At 40.5% G+C, this 13403-nt stretch overlaps 2 protein-coding genes across 3 annotated transcripts; one reads left to right on the top strand and one right to left on the bottom strand.

The window, feature by feature from the left end:
- The first annotated feature begins 292 nt into the window (after window positions 1–292).
- pold3 (polymerase (DNA-directed), delta 3, accessory subunit) lies at window positions 293–5299 on the top strand. 2 transcript variants are annotated; one of them, XM_076745157.1, is made up of 12 exons: window positions 293–451; window positions 1107–1162; window positions 1715–1814; window positions 1915–1954; window positions 2053–2185; window positions 2578–2830; window positions 2924–2996; window positions 3258–3402; window positions 3633–3736; window positions 3858–3946; window positions 4068–4149; window positions 4796–5299. In XM_076745157.1, exons 1-12 carry the CDS (start codon window positions 395–397, stop codon window positions 4999–5001), a joined length of 1338 nt encoding a protein of 445 aa, XP_076601272.1. In that variant the 5' UTR covers window positions 293–394; the 3' UTR covers window positions 5002–5299. The 2 variants fall into 2 exon arrangements, with proteins under 2 accessions (XP_076601272.1, XP_076601273.1); XM_076745158.1 differs by having other exon boundaries at window positions 4071–4149; window positions 4796–5173.
- A 670-nt stretch (window positions 5300–5969) lies between these two features.
- On the bottom strand, window positions 5970–11097 carry LOC143329276 (sodium- and chloride-dependent betaine transporter-like). Its single transcript, XM_076745101.1, has 14 exons — window positions 10932–11097; window positions 10655–10789; window positions 10332–10469; window positions 10073–10172; window positions 9393–9525; window positions 9143–9277; window positions 8136–8239; window positions 7852–7976; window positions 7648–7760; window positions 7428–7565; window positions 7231–7333; window positions 6960–7060; window positions 6473–6643; window positions 5970–6080 (listed from the first exon to the last, which is right to left on the bottom strand). The coding sequence occupies exons 1-14, from the start codon at window positions 11095–11097 to the stop codon at window positions 5970–5972; spliced, it is 1773 nt and encodes a 590-aa protein (XP_076601216.1).
- Between the last annotated feature and the right edge of the window lie 2306 nt (window positions 11098–13403).

The raw sequence follows: 13403 nt of genomic DNA on the forward strand, positions 1-13403 counted from the left end.
CGAACATTACTCAAACATAAGTAAATAGTGGATTTGATGGGAACTATCTCAGCTGCAGAATGATGCACATGTCGTGCTCTACTAAGTATTTACAGCAGCAGGATGGTGCACGTAAGACTGAGTCAGAATTGACTACAATGTGTGTTTATTGTAATAAAGGAATAACATTTATCAGACTTTGGATGCTCAGAGGATATTTCCATCACTATCTTTATTCCTAAACTATATCGTCATTCTGTTGCCGTTGTTGTCCTGTAGAGGGCAGCCTGCAGCCCTCATCCCACCGGAAGTAAGAATGGGCACACGTGACATTTAACAGGAAGTAAATAAACTACCTTCCCGCGCAGTTAAAACTGTTCAGCAAGACGTCCATATACACGAACAGTCTAACAAAATGGACGAGCTTTATTTGGATAATATCGACGAGTTTGTCAACGACCACAACAAGATAGTAAGTGCACCCTTGATTAGTGATATGTCTTCTTCTTTAATGTTGTCCCGGGTGAAATAATGCCACCTGACTGACGCTAGCCCCGGTACAATTAGCCGTCGAACTGCGTTCAAAAACTGCATCATTAATTTTTGATAAGAATATACATCGGCCTGAAAGGTAGCCTAGGGTGGCTTACAATTTTATAAGATTTGTGTGAAGGGTCTGGTGAATTCGGCTTATGAATGATGTTGAAATTAGCTTTCAATTAAACAAAAACTTATTTTTTTATATATATATGATTAGCTTCAGTTATTGCTAGAAACCGCCAACTGTTGTTTTGGAAATAACGTCAGTCGAACACTGTAGGATTTATGAAACGTTTAACAAGAGTTAAAGGCTGTAATTATGTTAGCTAAACGACATATTTATCAAATTTAACGATGGAAACCAAACGGTTAACGTTACTAAGAATGGCACGTTAGCTAACGTTAGCTCGGTGCGAAACGTACTGTAACGTTAACTGTAATTGTTACGTTAGGCTGACGAATAAAACGCGAACATTAAATATCTGCCTTTGTTTGAATTGCAGTTGTCGCCTCATTCTTGTAGCAAACAAATATGACTGACAACGACACTGAAATTCAAATGCTGTGGTGTGTTTTCTGGTTAACAGGTGACCTATAAATGGCTCAGTCTCACTCTCGGAGTCCATGTCAACACAGCCAAACAGTGAGTTTCTGCTCTTCAGGCTTCTGCCACAATGTTCAAGCTTTACAGAAACGGGAACAAGCCAAAGATCCAGACTTTGATTAGAAAACATGAGGTTTTCCTGTTTATGCTGTTTGGAGGAACAATCACTGCATCCTCAGTAATGATTGAATGATTTAAGGCTAATTTGCTTTAGAGTAAATTCTCCAGCACAGAAAATGGGGCAACCCGCTTAAAATCATCAGTTTAGTTTAATAAAACAAATCAGATCGCACTTTGCAGTTATCAGAGAGATAATTTAGTTGTTATGAATGATGTTACCTGTGGACTTCTGGGCAGGTGATGATTTATTATCGTCATTCACCAGTTTCCAAGGTCAAGAAAGAACCTTTAAGTTCAAGAAATTATCCAAATTATCATTAAAATCAAGGCAAAAAACAAATAAAAAAAATGTTCACTGCCAGCATGTGGGAAGCAGTGTGGTGTCACTGACTGTTACCGAGCTCAGACTTAAAGCAACTTTATGAAAATAAAATCTGAATAGAGAAGAAAAAATGTCTGTCTTGTCTTCAGGATGCTCTTCCATTATTTGGATCACAAGAGGAAGGAAAGCTCAGCTCAGCTTCACGCCACCTACCTCGTGTCAGGCAAGTTTGTGGACAATGGCCAAACGGTGAGAAACAGTCAGTGAATAAGACCTGTTTGCATATTTCTGCACACTCCTCTGATTTTGAGGTTTAATTTTGTGTTGCTGACGTTGTTGCTCCTTTCAGAGTCACAAGGTGTCAGTTGTCAAAGAGGACCAGTTGGAAGGTGAGTGTTTAAACTCGTAATTATTTCCTCATCTCTCTGTTTTGTTTATTTATCTTTTGTAGAATCATCATCTAACCTCACATGTTTTTCGTCTGCAGATTTCAAATCCAAGCTGAGCCTAATCGTCAGCGTCCACGTCTACAGTGTCCAGAAAGCTTTACTGAAAGACAGCGGCCCCCTCTACAGCGTTGACTACGATGCTGTGAAAGACAATCTGAAGAACTGCAGCAGGTGTGTTGATGTTTGTGTGCTTAAAAGTAGAAATCGATCAGAGTCTCCCCACAGGTGAGGAAAAGCTGGTTCATCTCATGAGTAGATGAGAAATAAACCCTTCCATCAGTTTTCTACTTCATCACGTACTGTAGTTAAGATGGTCCTTTATTAATCCCTCAGGGGGGAATATGCAGTGTTACAGCAGCAGAGGGTGATAAATGATGTGATAAATAAGTAAAGAATGTAAGAAGTAAAACACACAGTGGGTGAATTCACATTATTGGAAGCTTTGATGTTGCACGTGAGTGTGGAGGTTTCAGTCTAGAAGGGGAAACAGATCAAACCTGTGTAATGTGAGAACGGTCAGACTTGATGGACGCGTCGAATCGTCCCCTCTGCTCTGTTTGCAGGTACAGTGCGATCCGCTGTGCCGGGGCGGTGCCCATGTCTTCTCTGGAGCTGCAGCAGGCGAGAGAAATCCATCGAGCTCCCACACCAGAGCCCGAGCACAAAAGATCTGTCGTGAACGGCGAGGCTAACGGCGCTTCAAAACCTTCCACCAAGCCGCAGAAAGGCATCATGGGAATGTTTGCAAATAAGACCGCTCCTAAGAACCAGGACAATGGCAAAGACATTAAGTCGGAGCAGGCGGATGCACCTGTGGTACGGCTTTGTATTCTTTGGTCTGATTAACTGCTGTTCACAAAGGAATAAACGATCGCTGTAGTTTTTATACTTCTGTGTTCGGTGTTTTAGGTCGATGCCCCCAAAAGCAAACCAGCCACAAAAGCCAGTCCCATGGCGAACTTCTTCGGGAGTCAAACTCAAAGTGAGTGTTTCTTGAATAGAATTCACCTTTTCTGTTCCTGTTCCTGCTGCATGAGAGCAAAGTCATTCTCTGTTTGGGTGTCAATGTAGTGTGAACTTCATTTCACCAAAAAATACACTTCACACCTTTTTATGAAATCCCTTCAAAGTCTTCACCACATACATTAAATGAGTCTGGACAGACGTGGATGACAACTGCAACTCGACTGGTCGGTGGAGGCGTGCAGCAGTGAGGCGTTAATTCTCGTCCTCGTTTCTTTAGAGAAACCAGTCAAGACTGTGAAGGAGGAGGAAGCAGCTCCGTCATCATCCTCCGCAGAGCAGCGACGCCAGAGTCCACAGCCTGAAGAGAAGCAAGAAGCTGCAGCAGTGAAGCCGTCGAAAGACACTAAGAAAGACTCCAGGAGGTGCGTGTGTCCATGTAACCCTTCAGGGGAAAAAGCATCAACTTTGAATGTGGATTATTTCAAACTGATATTATTGGTTTGATGCAGATAAGTCCTGGATTTTGTGTTTGTTACCTAGAAAAGTCTTGATTTTAATGACCTGTAGAAATGTAAGAGATGGTCTTCGCTGAGTGATGATGGACAATGAAGGCTATAAACATATTTAAGCACAAGTGTTTCTCCTGTTGAAGCAAAACCAAGCGAACAGTAGATTCTGACAGCGAGGAGGAGAAAATGGGGAAGAAGAAGCGACGAAGGATTAAGAAGCCTGAACCCGACAGCAGCGATGAAGACGGTGAGCGGTGACCTTTCGAAGTCTTTCATCAATAGTTAAAGTTAAAAATAGGCCTGAGAACACATGAACAGTGGTGTTGATCGACTACAGGAAGAAGACTAACGTTTGTTCACCTCTTCAGTCATTCCAGATTCTCCTGAGCAGATGGAAACAAGAGAGCCATCACCTTCACCTCCGAAGAAGGAGGCCGAGTCCGTTTCACAGTCACATGTAAGTCGTCAAAGCTGGTGATTAGATATTAAAACGTATTCAATGTTCAGCTGAAAAGTTCTTTGTGTGTTTAACACCGAATGTTGCTCATCCAGTGTTTTTATGTGTTTTTGTTGGACAGCAGAGGAACTCTGAAATGAAGACGAGGAAGAGGAGACAAGTCCTGAAGTCTCGCACCTTTGTCGATGATGAAGGATGCATCGGTATGAAAAGACTGAACAGACTGAAAACTTCTGTCTGGATTTATTAAACTTACATTAAATGTCATTCATAAACTTGAGAGAGAATTCATAAAAACTTACACGAGAGAGAACAATGTGTTTAATACTGACTCTCATCGTTTGGTTGATATATTCTCAGAACAATTACTGTGTTTAAAAGCCTCTAATATTTTGGGTTTGTTGAAATGTGTGAGAGCTGCAACAGTTTTCAATATCAGTTAATTTGCCAGGACGAAAGCCCATCACGATTTCCCAAATCCTAAATTGACGGCTTAAAATTGCTTGTTTTGTTGGACCCACCGTCCAAAACCCAAAGGTATTTAATTTAATATTCTCAAGGGCGAATAAGAGCCCAAATATGAACATCTGAGAAACTGGAAATTGTACATTTTTGGCATTTTTGCTTTGTTATTCAAAAACAGCTTCATTATTTAATTGTTGAAATGTTGAATTAATCATCAGCTCTGATTCAGTTGCATTGTAATTTTCATATCTGTAATTTGCACTTACTGCATTGTATTTAAAGCTCCTTCTTCTGTGTGTATAAATGGGATTTGACAATACTTTTTAAAATAATACCAGCACAGTGGAGCCTAAAATCGCTGTGGTTTATCTTCTTTTTCCACAGTGACAGAGAAAGGCTATGAGAGTGAATCGTACTCTGAAACAGAAGATGACGTTCAGGCCACCAAACCAGCTCCAAAAGACCCCTTCCCAGCAAAACCAGCAGCAAGTAACAAACAGGACGAGAAGAAAAGTCACAAGAAAACTTCCGCAAATGCAAATAAAGGAACTAAACAAGCGTCCATCATGGGATTTTTCCAAAAGAAATGATGGCGGAACCACAAGCACTGCTGCAGACTCTCAGTCATGATCTTCTGTTAAAACCGGTTCAGCTGAACCACGTGACTCTCCAAAAGGACTTCAGCTGCACGGACTCCCCCATTTTACCTTCCCTCGCCATGAGCAGCTGTGAACACATGCGATACTGAATAAACATTAAAAACTCAAAGTCGACGTGTTTTTCCTCAAAGGAAGTTTCAGTTTCAGTTTCAGTTTGAGAACAAATTCTAAGTTTGCTGTGCAGAATCAAATCAGCTGATTAAAAAAATGATGAAGCTCTGATTATAGCAGAAAACTCGTCTCAGCTTCTGATTAAACAGGCAAGCAGAAGCAGGGACGCTTTAATGTTTACGGGTTTAATGTCACACAACAGGTGAATCCAAGTAGATTTCAGAAGTTTTTAGCATTTCAATATTTGCAGTCCTGAATATTTCCACTCACTGCACTCAGTACTTATTGGCTCTGAATTAATTTCTCTAAAACCCAAAGTGAGTCCTTCCCAGTGCTCAAATAAGAAATTACCATCCTAGCTCACTGTATCTAATCCAAAACTTGTTCGCCCAGCATGTTAATAAATAATTCATTGTGTAGGAGCCACCCACATTGAACACTCAGACTGGAGTGTAGATCTGAGGAGAAGTATGTCCTCACCACAATCAAAAAGCCATGGATGCAAAGAATTATCTCCATTATCACTTTATCTTTTCAAAAATCAGTCCCAAGAGCCAAAGAGGACATCTTCACACTGCTTGTTTTCTCTTGAGTAACAGTCTCAATCCTCATTTAGTCAACTTACTATATGTATATAAAGCAATACAAAGCCTGAATAACGGCTTGAACGTGTTCTGGAAATTGTTTTAACTGTCATTTAAAGCCGAAAGTTGAGCTGATTATCTCTGAAGTCTCTTTCCTAAACTACATTGATCACATGAAGCTGATGTACAGCTGAAATGTCTACTTTATAAGACTTCAGAGGTCCTCGGCTGGACTGTCGTCCCTTCCTCTTTCGGTTTTCGGCTTTCCGTCTTCCAGGCTGGATCTTCAGCGGGACGACAAAGGGCGGACAAACGCTGGAACGCACCAGAGAACAAGACAAGTAAGTTTACACGCAACTGGAATCATTATGACACTGATGAGACATTTAGGGCTAAAACTGCAGGACACTGAGAGAACACCTCAAAGGGAACATTGTGGAACAGTCCACCACTAAATATGTCTGCATGGGCTCAAATCCCCACTGATGTCGTACTGAAGGAATCCTGTCATGCCCTCTGTCGAGGTTTATTGACTGTATTTTGTGTTGCCCCTGAGAATCCATCAGCAGCAAATGCCCAATGTTCTTGCAGAGCACCCATTGATGGGTGGCCATAGATTGTAATATGAAATCATTAATTAGACAAAAGACATTAAGCTCTTTTCAAGGCTTCCAGAGTTACAGGAAAAGTCCTCCTAAAACACTGACCTGTCTGAAGGTCCCTGCTGTCAGACAAATCTGTCCAGCTGCCCACAGTGGCACCATGAGAACAGAGGAGAGTGTCATGGTCCATCCTACTGCGTACGCCCAGCCAGGGTAAATGTACCAGTCGTTAATCCTGAGGTGTTGGTAATCAACCAGGTACAGGATAAAGGAGGCCTGTAGAGGTGCAGAGAATTCAAACAAACCCAAAAAAGTGAGTACAGAGAGCCTTTCTAATAGTCTTAGTTAACCTGCACAAATATGCACCATAGCTCTAGATATGGCAATGTTGGTTGGTTGGTCCACCTTCATACTGAAACATCTGAACAGTAATTGGAAGGATTAGTAATTGATGAAGCTAGTTAGCGAATGTTAGCATGCTAAACCACAATGTGGTATTGCCTCCCAGCAACATTGTGCTTATGCTCAGAGGTGCTGGCATGGCTGTAGACTTGTTTAGAACAATTTTTCTGTTAAAACCTCCCTGACTCACCAGTGACAGCAGAGGGATGATGTATTTCCAGCACAGTTTGAAGAAAACAGACGGTCTCTGTCCTGTCATGTCCTCAATGATGTTAATAACACGATCAGCACCTGACAGGATTTTTAGATTGTACATTAGGCCAATTTAAAAGTTGTACAAAGTTTTTTTTATTAGTATAACAGCATGTTGTCACTAAAATAAGTTACATTCAGACAATGTAGTCAATCTAACTGAAGCTGCCTACTGAAATCATATAAGATGTAAATGTTTTTTTGCTTACCCAAACTCCAGGCCAGAGCCAGACACTCAGATAAAGCCATGAAATAATGACAGACTCTGGTGGTGCCATAATAATCAATAAGCTGGAATATGTAAATCCCTCCCTGCAGCAGGAAGACAACATATGAATGTAAGAAATTGTTTTATAAAAACCTTTTCTGACAGCAGGATGTACTTTCACAGATATAGTTTATGCACCTCAGTGACCAACATCAGATGTATGAGGAAGAAGAACGAGCAGATGACGAGGGTGAAGATCTCATGTCTTCCAGGTTTACGAAACAGCTTCGGAAACAAGTCGCTCAATGAGGTGATAAAACATTCGACCGTCACAAACTGAAATGAAATGAGCAAACAGTTTATTGTGCCTGCAATGCATTGGTAATTAATCAAGAGGCAGTACAACAAAACATCTTACATGTGTGTCAACACTGAGGAAAAAGAGCATCAGGAAGAAGCAGATGGTCCAGAACTGTGGCAAAGGCATCAGAGATGTTGCCTGAGGGTAAGCAATGAAGGCCAAACCTGGACCTGTGAACAGGAATCAAACAAGAAAGACAAAGTTATTTAAATTTGGACTAACATGGAATTACAGAAGCAGCTTATATCAAATCAAGTATACCTGACTCAGCCACAGTGTCGACAGGAACACCCTGTCTCTGAGCCATGAATCCAAGTACAGAGAAGATGACAAATCCAGCAACAAAGCTGGTCCCACTGTTCAGCAGACAGAGCCAGAAGCTGTCCCTAGAGGCCACACAAAGACAACAGACCCTTGTGAGGACATTCCTCTGCCTACTTGCAAAACATGTTTCTTTTTGATATATTGTCTTTTAAAACTTTTTTGTAAAGGCAACTGTATGTAATATGGTGTCAGAGATGTTGTAATATCTGTGTCATACTCACTTGTAACAGTTGTTGTTGTACTCATTATAGCTGCTCAGGACATTTAGAGTCCCTACAGTCAGGCTGTAGGAGAAACATATTTGAGACCCCGCCTCTATCCACACCTGAAATGTAAGAAAAGATGCATTATATACTGAAGGGGGAGTCCTAGTTTAACTTTCAGTGCAATGAGTGCAGTGAGATGCTTGATGAATGGGGGCCTTTGACTGGTATGTTACCAGTTCAAAATGATAACATGAAAAAGGAAGGTATTCTTACATCAGTGATTGTGTTTTGTAGCTTACTTGGACTCATTAAAGCTGCCCCAATACATTCTGAATTCCTAATGTCGCACTTTGTGGCCCTGTCTCTATCAACATGTAGAATGTCACAAAAAGTACATTAATATGCCTATAATAATAATAATAACATACTTGTTTTCTGCAGATCCTCTTTGTCATCATGTTTGTCATTTGTTCTTAGAAAGACTTAACAGGCCTTCCTTCACTTGTAGGAAGGTTTATTTGACACTTTGGCCTGTCTTTTTAAGAGTCAAGTCTCATGGCTCAAAGTGCAGACATAATGCACCATGCACAGTGAGCTGAGGTGCATCCTTAGGTCATTTCGGTAATTTTGTGGCCACTTTGGGTTTTTTTTATTTGACGCAGTTCTTGCCCACGGTTACCGGGTGCATTTTTCACTGGACTGAGTGAACCCTTTCTAGCATTGTTCCCGGTCTTTGGCAACATGTGAGCCTAACCCCGAATTTAAATGGCTAGCTCATTCATAACCACTCAGAAACCTGGCCATTTTTGATCTTCCAGGTTTTTGCAGGATAAGGCCATCTCAGTCCAACCTCATTAAATCAGATGGCTGTACACTGTTCAAAGGAAGACAAATGAACAGAAGCAACTTCAAAATATTTCAGGCACTCTGGAGAAAGAAATGGGATAGAAATATGGTCTGTGATTGAACCTCACGTAGAGTGACTGTCAGTATACTCTAGATGCAAATATAAACAAGATTACCTCAAGGTTAGCCAGGCGGTTCAGGTCTGGATACAGGTAGTAGTAGATCCCGTCCCAGGCTCCAGGCAGAGTCAAGCCTCTGATGAGCAGTATTATGAGCATCACATAGGGGAAAGTGGCGGTGAAGCATGCAACCTTTTAAAAAAAAAGACGTTATAATGGAAATAAGATAAAATACTTCAATAAAAATGCAGAATGACAGTTTCTGTCTCCTACAAGTATAACATTTAGATAAACTATTTCCACTGGCCTTTCCAGATGATCTGACACTTTTCCAGATACTAAAGTAGCAGAACACCCAGCAGGCCAGCAGACACAAGGCCAGCTCCCATCTCACACTGCCCAGCTCCTCAATACCTCCAGACATGCCCAGCACCCGCCGTCTGTCGAGAGGGGACGCACGATACAGTATGACAAGAAATTATGATGAATGATCTCCAGATATTTGGCAGTGTTACAAATGATGTCAAGTCATGTCACTCAGATATTAAACAGTTTAAATGTTTTTACTTTCATCTATGTCTTTAACATACTGCGCACACAAGCCAAGGTAGGAAACCCGGTCTTTCAAGAATCAATTTTGCCAGTGATTTACATGTATTTGTTTGGAATATTATCAGCAGATAAGTGGATACCTGACCTGGAATTTGTCTCACAATGGCCTGAAGCGGTTGTATGAAAATTCTGAGATTGTTTTTCTGTTTTTAAATTTCAGCATCACTACAAAAGAAATTGCAACAGCTTTAAGAGGTTCATCTCTCGACAAAGAAACACACACTTTGTAGAACGCTGTTGTGGCACATTAATGACATGGTACGTCTCAGGCTTTTTTCCAGGTTTGCACTGTGTAATAGTCTTTCCGTGAAGTGCTTGTGAAAAGTCAATCCAATATCATTATTGGTCAGTGACAGAAAACGAATTTAGACTCACTCCCAGAACTCAGCAGCAGCAGAGGTGGTGTTTCTCAGCATGCTCTGATTTGTCAGATTTGTTAAAGGAGAATCCAAAATCTGAAGATCCAAACAGTTAGCTGGTTTAGAGGACAAACAGAGGAGTAACAGTGAATATGAGGAATTACTGTTATACAGATGACAGATGAATAGATGATGCTCCTCAGACAACAGTGCAGATATGCTGTAAGGATATTATAGAACCTATTTGCAAGCTGTACTCAATATTTAAAGTCTACCTGAATTCCAGGTGTTCTCACAGGTGGTCCAGGGGAGCTGGGATCTAAACGAGGACACCAGGTAGAAGAGAGCCCAGACTTCGATCATAATGTAGCTGAAGTCATACAGTTTGATTATAGCCTGTCCATATCCAATTCCTAAAAAACAAATAGGAAACATAGTTTACTCTGTTTAGGGTTTTCATTTCCAGGTGTCTGGAGACGGTACAGATATGTCTGTGAACCACACTGTCAGAGCTGCTTTCTCAAGTTGATCTTAAAGTATCATGTTAAAATGTTTTTTATGCTGAGTCCATCCTTCATCTCAACACACATCAACTCGCCTTGTGCCAGTGGACATAACTTCCTCCAGCAGGTGATGAATCCTTCCTGGGTGTACTGACCAAATGAGGTCTCCAGCAGGAACAGAGGTATCCCACACACCACAGCAAACAGACCATATGGCACCAGAAAGGCACCTGTAGGTTTATAAAAATACGGACATGTGCCCCCATGGCAAAGGCAGTTCATTGAGTAATTCTGTTTACTTACCAATTGGTGATATTAATGATATTTTGATGCACCGTAATGCAACTCTGCAAAGAAATGTTTGTGATTCACCTCCACCATTCTTGTAGCAGAGGTAAGGAAATCTCCATACGTTGCCCAGGCCGACCACATTTCCTGCAACAACCAGAATATATTCTTTTTTATTGGTCCATTGTCCTCTGTCTCCAGCCCTCTTCTGATTTTCTGTTCGTCTTCTTCTTCTCAACATCAAAGACATCGTCCGTGGTGTGTTTCAGTTAAAATTCCAAAGTACTGCAAACTTTGCTGCTTTTATATATGACTTTCCTTAATTTGACTACATTCTGGATCCAATGCTTGGTTTTTGATTTGCAAAATCCAGAGGAGCTCTTGAGGGCCTCGTTTAATTGCTCTTGTAATGCAGCTTTATGGAGCCGACACAAAGTCGTTGCTCTCTATTTGAACTGTGTCTGTGCCAGGGGCTGCTTTAATGATAAGCAAACCGATCACTTAGTAAGATGAGCTTGTTTTTAATTGACGTCACAGGTTCACCAGTTGTATTATTTTTCTAACCTTTTAGTGCACATTTTTTCTATTTCCTGCTCTGCAAAAGTAATGTTAAGAACTGAGACGTGCTCGACCACCCCATCACCTTTTTCTTTCCTGGATCAGCATTCGTCCATCCTTTGTCACCTTGCTTTAGACCCATCCTGGAAGAAGAGGAAGTTGGAGAGGTGGAAACCAGCATTGGACTGACAGCATCTCCACTGTAATGTTGCTGCAGCAGCAACACTGACAGAGTCAAGTTAGCAACACACGACAAACAATATATATATATATATATATATATATATATATATATATATATATATATATACATATATAAACTTATCTTAATAAATGCTTTAAGATATGGGATTATCCTCAGGTTTCAATTGTTATTTTAAACTGTGTATTTATAACGTGAGAGGACAGTCAAACCAACCTAATAAATAATTTAGGGTGAATTCATGTTTTTTTATTTACGTTGGTTTACTGTGGTGAATTTCTAGTTGTAAGAATTTTTAGCATCTGGCAGGACACTGCTGTGATGATAGGACAGTTTTTCTGACCTTGAGGCCATGTTGGCAGCTGAATTTGTAGAAAAAAGTTGTTCCATAAACTAAAATCTCAAGATAGCTACTTAAATGCTTTGAGTCACATGTTACATGTTTCTGAGCAATCTGTGAGGTGTAATGATCCACAGTAAAATGTGACTCAATGTCTTTTATTTGTCAGCTGTTAGCCGTCCCTATCAGCTATTGGCTGTGCCTTGAGGCACAGCTTGTTTTCCTGGTTTTCAAGGTTTTATCAGGACAGTATGGGTCAAACCAGTGTTATTGCATGTTTCAACTCATTAACAAAACTTCCCACCTCTGCAAATCATTTTGCAAACACGCTACTGTGTCCTAGAAATTTGTTTGTACTCATGTCCTGAACTCCACTATTTCCATACAGTATGAAAATTAATTAGCACACAAAAAAAAAACATAGTTTTGTAGCCCATCACTCTGAACATCAGATCAGATAGCATTGATTTTTATATTATTAAGCTACATTATTGTTGTGAAGTAATGCAGAACAGACTTTTAAATGCATGTACAGCATCACTGTATTATGTGATTTCTGATTATTTCATTTCAATTATTCTGTTTGCTTTTTTCTTACATCTTTAACACGTATTCCTGGTCAAGTGCAAAACCTGCTACAAAAATGAAAATTATACAAAATAATTATATATATATTTAAGAGCTGAAACCTTACAGACGCACTGGGATGATTCTTCATTGTAAGTGCTGAAAGTTTCAGTTGTGATATTAGAAAAGCACTAAATCCTCAAATTATCATTGAATTCTGTCCTTCACCTTCACCCACAGGCTTCCTGAGGGATTTTGTTACCAAAGTGACTTTTACAGACTTTATATTTTAAATGGCTGATTGTTTATTCTTTTCTAAAATGCATAGAGCTTTGTGTAAATAAATGGCTATTGCCTCATTTCTAAGTACTTATCATTACAGACAATGTAGATTGATGTAATGTTATTCCGCCGTGCCTGCCTGCAGTCGAACGCATTAACAATGAAAGAGAAGCTACGAGACTATAATAACCAAGACACAGCTGTCAACTAATAGGCTTAATTGTATGCTGAGCCCTTTGGTACACGGTTAGGGTGGGGTGGGAGGTGGGGGGGGGTCTTAAATACATATGTAACGTAGTATGATAAACTAACATCTCAGCCTGCTTCCTCCTGCTAAAGCAAAGTAGCAGAATTTGCAAAGAAAGGTGTAAAGAGAACAAAACCAGCTCATGTTAAAGAATAACCTTTGCATTCCCGTAGATGATGAACAGCAGACAATGTGGTCTTTGGCACTTGTTGCTCTGTGACAACTAGACTACCCTGTTAGCTCACACTGGAGCACCACACCCTTTCGCTCCCTCGGTGAACACACAAGTAGGCCAGTAGAACTGGTATTTGTATCAGCTCAGCACTCCAGCATGAAAAAGGATATCCTTCACTGTTTCAG

The sequence above is a fragment of the Chaetodon auriga genome, chromosome 12 (genome assembly GCF_051107435.1).
Source record: "Chaetodon auriga isolate fChaAug3 chromosome 12, fChaAug3.hap1, whole genome shotgun sequence".
Classification (NCBI taxonomy): Eukaryota; Metazoa; Chordata; class Actinopteri; order Chaetodontiformes; family Chaetodontidae; genus Chaetodon; species Chaetodon auriga.

What these genes read in the sequence shown, in the direction of transcription:
- LOC143329276 (XM_076745101.1), bottom strand. Translation starts at nt 11,097, where the DNA reads ATGTCTTTGATGTTGAGAAGAAGAAGACGAACAGAAAATCAGAAGAGG. An exon ending in CTGCTACAAGAATGGTGGAG is followed by an intron (nt 10,790 to 10,931) that starts GTGAATCACAAA and finishes ATAAACCTACAG; the next exon opens with GTGCCTTTCTGGTGCCATAT. An exon ending in CAGCAGGGACCTTCAGACAG is followed by an intron (nt 6,081 to 6,472) that starts GTCAGTGTTTTA and finishes GGTGCGTTCCAG; the next exon opens with CGTTTGTCCGCCCTTTGTCG.
- pold3 (XM_076745157.1), top strand. Translation starts at nt 395, where the DNA reads ATGGACGAGCTTTATTTGGATAATATCGACGAGTTTGTCAACGACCAC. An exon ending in CATGTCAACACAGCCAAACA is followed by an intron (nt 1,163 to 1,714) that starts GTGAGTTTCTGC and finishes TCTTGTCTTCAG; the next exon opens with GATGCTCTTCCATTATTTGG. An exon ending in CGATGATGAAGGATGCATCG is followed by an intron (nt 4,150 to 4,795) that starts GTATGAAAAGAC and finishes CTTTTTCCACAG; the next exon opens with TGACAGAGAAAGGCTATGAG.